This window comes from Thunnus thynnus, chromosome 22 (genome assembly GCF_963924715.1).
Source record: "Thunnus thynnus chromosome 22, fThuThy2.1, whole genome shotgun sequence".
NCBI lineage: Eukaryota > Metazoa > Chordata > Actinopteri > Scombriformes > Scombridae > Thunnus > Thunnus thynnus.
The window spans coordinates 18,424,026-18,432,083 of record NC_089538.1 but is presented as its reverse complement, the minus strand read 5'-3'; the positions used below and the strand labels follow the sequence as shown (position 1 = coordinate 18,432,083).

At 37.6% G+C, this 8,058-nt stretch overlaps 1 protein-coding gene across 1 annotated transcript in view; it reads right to left on the bottom strand.

Moving 5' to 3' along the window:
• Positions 1-708: 708 nt before the first annotated feature.
• The window catches only part of LOC137174101 (astrocytic phosphoprotein PEA-15), a 56,576-nt gene continuing 49,226 nt past the window's right edge, over positions 709-8,058 (bottom strand). Inside the window, exon 4 of the mRNA XM_067579153.1 lies at positions 709-8,051. Within this exon, the coding sequence (XP_067435254.1) occupies positions 7,788-8,051 (264 nt within the window). The 3' untranslated portion in view covers positions 709-7,787. The remainder of the gene's footprint in view (positions 8,052-8,058) is intronic.

Sequence of the window (8,058 nt, the reverse complement as noted above, 5' to 3'; positions counted from 1 at the left end):
AAAAATAATCAAACTATTATTCAAAAATATCGAACATAATGATATTAAAACAAAATCAGGTACTGTTCATGAAAACTTTAAAGAGTGAAATCTTGGCATTGAAGATGATGAAATGGAGGGTATAATTTACCTTTCGGTATTGTTGCATCAGTATCGTTTCACTGGAAATGCTTTGCAAGGATTTACATTTCAGGGTGGGGTGAGTTTATCTCTGATCTATGAAATGTTGGTGACATGAAGACATGCAAAGAATTTAATCTCTTAATAATCTCAGCTATAAACAAAAAATGAAAGAAAAGAAAAAGAGAGAAAACAGTCAAAAACCATATATTCCTCATGATAAAATAAAACAAATGACAGTTTTAGGGTTATTGTAATGCATCTTTAATTCTCAGGGGGAAACTTAATGCATTACTTCAGTTCTTTCCAACAACACTTTCTTCCTGTGGTTATTTAAACCTGTTCATCAGGTTTCACTAGAGTTAGATTTAATCACTGCAACTGGCACTGGAGGTTGCATAAACACTTGAGCTGAGCTTTGTACATTGAGTTATGGTGACAACAGTTGTACTGGACATTTATTGATGGTGTCCAGATATCAGTTTACATATAAACAGCATCTTATTTTTTTCCTTTTTAATATGTCATTTTTGGATTTTGTAACCTCTCCACCATATTTGAAATAAAGCAACTGCAGGCAACACAGTATAGGTTAGCAAATATATTTTAATATATAATATTTATATTCATTTTAGCACAATGACAAAATGGCATAATTACAGTTCAGTCTCATTTAAATCATGACAAAAAGCCACACTTTTATATTTGTTTGAATAATACCTCATATCATATTTTGTTGCAGTCATTGCAAAATAAATCCTGAAGTACTTCTTGCCCCATGAGAGGAAAACCTTAGCAAAAGTTTCTAACAGCATTGAGCCCATGGCATCCAACAGGGTTTTATGTTGTGAGCTGTACAGTGTGTGAAAATGTAAAATGGATGTAATGTTGCTTTTCACTGCATTGTTAAGCACAGTGTCACAACCTCCATGTCACCTTTTTAATCACTGGGACAGAACTGGAACACTTCATTGTCTCAAACCAAATTCTTCCGTGTGCACATCATCTAATCGGTGTACAGTAAATCTAAATCATCACATTTGTGTAAGAGCAATACATCTTGACTGACATGATGGACTGGACTGACTCTGTGAAAACAACCACATGTTATTTGCTAAACCCTTTGAGAACAAAGCACTTTACACAATAACAGGATACGAGAGAAAACATCCCACTGGCTGACTCTCAAGGCAGTGACATACAGGACAACTCTCAGTGCCTAAGAGTTAAACTCAGCAATGTTACTTACAGGAGCATTTCTTGTGTGAATTAATTTTTAAATTTATATTTGAAATACTTCCAGGTTGCTCTGAATGCTGCCCATCTGCACTAATGGAACAAAACTGTCAAAAGTCACATAAGCAGCTGAAACTTTCAATTCAAATCACCGCAAATGCATTTTGTAAAAATCTCTGCTACTTGAAGGTTAGTGTTTCAAAACCACAGATGTGTCCACCCTCAAAAACCAAAACTTTTTTTGATGATTTGTATAATACTAACACATATTTAGACTTTTCAAGTGCTGTCTGACACCTGTGCAGAAACTTCCTCTAATCTAGAACTCCTTTCACGTCAAGTTAGATTCCTATAAAAACCTAAATCACACCACAGGAATGTTTTTCAGCCTTACGTTAAACCTCCACCCACAGTGACAGATCACACCACTCCAGTTGCAATGATCAGATAAGCGTTGAAAACACAACACTTCAAAATAGCCTCTATTGTCTACTACTGCAAAACGCACGCACTTCAGAAAACCTCTGAACCTATCCACAAACATCCCTGTGACCATCTGAAGTTAAGATTGTTCAATACAAACATCACGAGGAATTGCTAAATGTCAAGCATGTCATGATTTCAAATCCATCCACCCCAGCAGTTTGCAACTGAATCAAGTTGGCACTTTTACCTCTGATGTGAAAGCTTGCTTTTTTTGTGCATAAAATGTAAACTTTATTCCTCAAAAGGGAAAAGAGAAACATCACATATTTTGCTATATGTGTGTATGGTTAAAAAGCGTGTGCACAATATTCAGAAACGCTCAAATTAATGACTCGCACTACCTGTGACAGTTAGAAGGTGTAAAGGAAAATAAAACAAATAAAATTGCGCAACTTCATCCGACAAACATCAAGCATCTCGACATTAACACAACTTATTATCATCTCACCATTGTACAGCATTCTTGTGCAAGACCTGCCACATTCAAAATGATACTAACTAGATGCAGAGGCATGACATCGGATGTTTTCCACCTCTCTCTACTCACACCTCTACTTTTACCTTTTAACAGCTTCAACTCCTAAACCTTTTCTTCACTACTTACACTACTCTACCCAGCACTGATACTGAAAGTATCCCCTTTGACCGTTCACTGACACCTTACTTTAAAAATAAAAATAGCAAATAAAACTACAGTGACTGCTTATTGTTCACATAAGAGTTGTCAATTGCCTGGCTTTTAGTTTTAGTTTTTATGCCCAACATTTTAAGACTCTATCCTCTTTAAATTCCCTGCTCTCGGTGCTATGTTCAAGTGACAACATGTCGCGTACAAACAATATGGCAGATTATGACTTTGTGACTGCTCTTCTCTTTTGTCATGATTTGGAAACTCTCTGAATAAAATCATTTTACAAGCAGTGACCACGACACATCTGATCAAATACGACACAGTAGAACGTAATATGTTACATATAAGTAAATACGATGAAATGAATATCACTTTTTTTTCCTCTATTTTTCTTTTGTTGCAAAATCATCACCCAAAGCCGAAACAGCAAAACATAAATGAAGAGAATAACGTGAATTATAAAAGTGTTGATGCACGGTCTGCTTAAACATTAGATGAGCAATATCCCCTTGATTTGTTTGCAGTTAGTAAAACAAACTCAGGTAAAAACAACAATATATAGGCATTAAATAAATTAATCAATTTCAAAACAAACACAGTGATATATATTCAAAATACATATTTACAAACTAATAAGGAAAAAATGACAACAATAACAAAAAAGAACACAGTCTTATGCTAAGCGAAAAAGATACCCTTGTTTTGAATGAATTTTAAATGACTGTTATGGCATTACATGCTGAATACCTTCACACAGTATCTGCCTCTTCCTGTCATACTTCATCTATATTTATGTGTTGGTTATTATCAGGTATTCACCATGAACACATGTATGTTTTAGTAGGTGTATACTTTTGCAGCATTTACTAAGTTGATATGTACTTGGTACATGGAAATCCAAATTTGACATCATTTGTGACTGATATGTTGATATTTTTATGTGCCGACGGCTACAGAGGAAAACGCTCAGCAATGCCAAACATATAACCTGCCTGGTGATGAAGTCAGAGGGGCTGTGCCATGGTTACCATGGTGATAGTGATGGGGGTTGTCTTTAGGGGAGCAGGAATCAGGAAGTGGGTGTAAAAACTAAAAAAACAAAAACAAAAACAAAAAAAATAGGGAAAGGGTGCAGCACAGCCACATTTTGATGCTGACAGGAATTTTAAACACTCCGATGTTGAATGAACTGTTAAGTTTTAACTAGGAGCATCTAGAGGACCAGGCAGTTGGATTTATGATTTCCTTTTTTTGATGTTTATGGATATTGCATGGACAATCCTACTGTCAAACTACTGACAAACTACCACACGACTGCTAACATGAGTCCATTGCCTACTGAAATTCTCAGAGAGAGAGAGAGAGAAAAAAAAAGTCACTTGGTCACATACATCTAAATTCACGAGTTGCTATTCAAAAAGCAAATAAAAGAGAGAGAAAAATAAAATTCATTGGCCCAAATCCTCCTTTGCTGATATCTCGTACAACAGTGGAAACTCATGCTAAGGATCTGGAAAGAAAATCCTGCCTTTTGGTTTGTGAAATTACCAAAGCGCTCCATTGGAATTGGCAGGTGGCAATCCAACATTTATGGCCAATAATCACATCCACTTTAACACTGGGAAAGGCCTTCACCCACAGGTCATAGCAGTAAGTATAACTGCCTCCAGTTGCCTGACAAAATGCTCTCGGTTCAGCTCTGTGACAGCGGTCCCACATTGTGTTCACTTAGGTAAAGCTATAGGAGGGCAGCCACCGCTTCACTTGGGGTCTGGCCTGACGAGGGCTAGTGTGGATGCTAAAGGGAAACATCCACCCAGAAATACTCTGACACTGTTACTATATCATCTATTGCAAGCTACCTTTTTAATGCATCACCTTTTCCTTGAGCTTCCTCTTCTGCTTCTACCTCAGTTGGTGATTTTCAACATTTCCCAGGATGACTTCTGAAAACACCCAGACAAACCAGTTTTAGTTGGGAAGATTGCTGCTGGTAGAGAGAACAATAAAGGGTTTCTTTTTCACTTGAGGAAAAAGTCAGAGTTATGCCTTTCACACCAAGCGTGCCTTGTGGCTGATTTGCATTTTCATTTCTCCCTGTATGACTGTTGAAAGTTGGTGCACAAATATGGAGTGTGAAAGGTGCCCTTTCTCTTTTAAGGGACTGGCACAACAATAAAAAACATAAACTCTGATGTGGCTTCACACATTTGAGCTAAATTCCAATGTCAGCATGCTAACAAACTAGCAAGACAATGCTAACATGCTGATATTAAGCAGGTGTAGGCTAATGTTCACCATCTTGATGTAGCTTGTAAGCTAACGTTTGCTCATCAACACTAAAAAAAAGGACAAAGCACAGCTCAAAGTCATTAGGATATATCGTCTGTCAACCAGGGATATCTGTACCAAAGTTCATAGCAATCTACCAAAGGTTGTTGACTGACTGACAATCAGACACTGTCAAGCTGTTACTAGAGCCGCTGGTGTGGCTAAAAACTGACTAGCAAATCGCCCCAGAAATTCAATGTTTAAGTATTTCAGGGTGGACTGTTCCCTTTATAATACTATATAAACTTGACCTGGCCTAGATTAAGTAAATGTTTCATGCAAAGAAGAAATGTCCACTGTTTGAAAACTACCGTATCAAACCTTGCCGTACAATTGCTGGCATTAAAGAACTATTGAATATTTTAGTTATTAAGACTATGCTTGCAAAAGAGTGCATTGTGAGTTATACAGTTTAGTTGGTCAAATTCTTTTTTTTTGTTCCAATTTTAAACAATGAACATTACGCAACACTGTTAATTCCTCTTATCAAGTGCCACTCCCACGCCCACCACAACCGTCATGCAAATGCAAAAAAAAAAGAAAAAAAAAAGAATATCAGGATCTTGTCAAACATCCTGATTCGTCACATTTAAAGAGTTCAGTTCTTTAGATAAAGTGATCTGATGGGAGGATACGTTACAATGCAGAGTTTTCCTACAGACGTAAATGCATAGGATACAAATCAGTCCAACACTACAATATACAGCGAGCATTACAAAAAAAATAAAATAAAAATCTTAGTCATTGGCACTAGGGTTGGAGTGGAGCGTGGTGGCGAGGGAAAGGAGGGAGGGAGGTGGTGGGACTGGGAGAAATGACTAGTCATACATTAGATAGAGTTATTGTGTCGGTTCATTTTTGGATCCTACAGCTTTGAGGACGACAAAGATGGGGGGGGCAGAAATAGACCCACAGACATTCTGTACACACCTACACTGAAGTCCTTAGCAAATTTCAGAAAAAAAAAAAAAGCATTACTCTCTTTAAAAGTGAGAGCCGTTTTTGATTAACTCGACACGTGTGCCAGCGCCCGTCACCGCCTCACACGCACAATCTCTCACAGTTCAGAAAAAATTTCGGGGTAAACACAAAGTGTGCTAAGGCTTCATCGCGGGGAAAAAAGAGACACAGTGTTCAAAAGAGCGGTTATTATAGTTAAGTTTCAACAGTCTTGCTAGCTATTGTGTTTGTGTATGGCGGGAATGGCATAGTCAAGCGGGTTATGAGCGTTTTGTGTGCATTAGAGATCCATGTCACAATCTACCTTATGTACAGTTTATTAAAGGGCATGTTTTATTATCACATGCCGTGATATTTTCACCCTTCTTGCACTTTGATCTGCAATTTTTCTTCGTCTTTTATTTATCTGGAGGCCTTCGTCGTTTGTCCTCTTTCATACAGTGAGAAATCACAGACTGGTCAGTTTTTTGTTGTTTTTTTTTTTTGCGCAACAAATGAAATGGCAACGAATGGGTGAAAGAAAGTTTAGTGTTTGTCTCTTTATGTATTACACTACATGACATTTTCACACAGTAAATATAATAGCCAATATACTCTCTGAAAATATATTTTATATTCTGTAATGTACTCCTAAGTACATGTACGAGTATATTTCATTTCTTAGTAGGGAAACACAAGCTGCGAATGGATGAAAAATTTCAGATTAGACGAAATTAGGGTGAAAATCGTACTATGAAATTGAACATACAGTTGAATTGTGAGTGTCCTTTATGGAACACACACACTGTGGGTCAATATATTATTTCTGCTATATGTCTTGTAATATATTATTTGTATATTTACATCTCTCACCAGCTCATTCAACAGACTTTCCCGCTAACTGCTCCCCTTGATGAAAAGACTCCTATGGACAACAAACATCCATAACTTTCCCATCTAAATATTTTCTCTAAATAACTTTTGTTAAGATTATAAGCTAAAGGCAATTGTTGGCTTATCCTATGAAAATCAACTTTAAATATCTTTCTAACATATTAGGCTTTTTTTTTCTTTTTTTTTTTGCTCTTGGAACATGATATAATTATCTGAGTAAAGGGAATGCATACAGTGCCTCTACCTGAGGAACAGTGACTGTCCTGCCCTTTAAGTTTGACTTAAAGATTTGTTTTTTGAACACAGGGACCTCATGGCAACTTGTGTCATTGTCTAATGAACTATATGGGCTTTAACATCAGGAATACACATGAACAAATATGCAGCTATACGTTAAAACAAAAACCAGAGTCTTAGGTGTGAGGTTTAGATTAGTTTTGATTTCTTTTCACTAAGTTTAAACTTCAGTTTCTGTTTTGTTTTTGTTCAGGTAAACTATGTTTTTACAGGTTTTAGTTTCACTTTATTACCGGATAGTAGTTTTCAGTCTGTCAGTTTTGGTTATTTGGCCATTTTGCACATCTGAGGTGAAGAAAAAGACAAAGTTAAGCTACTGTGTATACACCACATACACAGCTTAATTGTTTCTATGGTTACCTGTCAGCTTTCATTTTGACATTTTCAGAATTTCTGAAAAAATGAAATCTTTGCCATTTCATTTTGTTGTTTAGTTTTGGAGGCAGGGTTTGTAGTTTAAAACTTAATATTCCTCATGGGTGGATTTTAGTCTTTGTTTTAACAATAACAACCTTGTCTGACACACACACACACACACAAACGGACACTTGCATAAACACAGCATCACAGATTCAACAGTGTTACAGATAAGACACATTCTGAACTGACCCACTCAGTGTTTGAATCGAGGGTAAACTTTGGCGCTCTCTCTCTTTCTCGCTCTTCTCCTCACAAACACACAGACACACACACACACACACACTGTCGGTTCCGTCTCCAGATTTCTTCTTCTAATGTCCTTTTTCTTCCCGTCTGCCATCAGCTCCGTAAAAGGCGGATAAGGTTGCATCGCTACGATCTGATTGGTTGCTCGGTCGGTGGCTGCCTGTGCGGTTGTGTGTCACAGCAAGTGTTAGTGCAGGATGGGTAGGGGGGAGGAGGAGGATGTGTGTCTGTGTGTGTGTGTATGTGTGTGTGTGTGTACATGTGTATAATGTGTGTGTGTAAGGGGATGGGGGTGAGGCCGGGGAGTGTTGGGGTTGGTCAGAAACGGTTGGTCGGTGGTTGATTGGAGTGCCAGTCGTGAAGAAATCAAGGTGCAAAGATCAGGGCTCAGGGTCGCGACCTCACCTTTTTTAGGGGGAGGAGCCAACTTGATGATCTCATCTTCAGAGGGCTGGCGG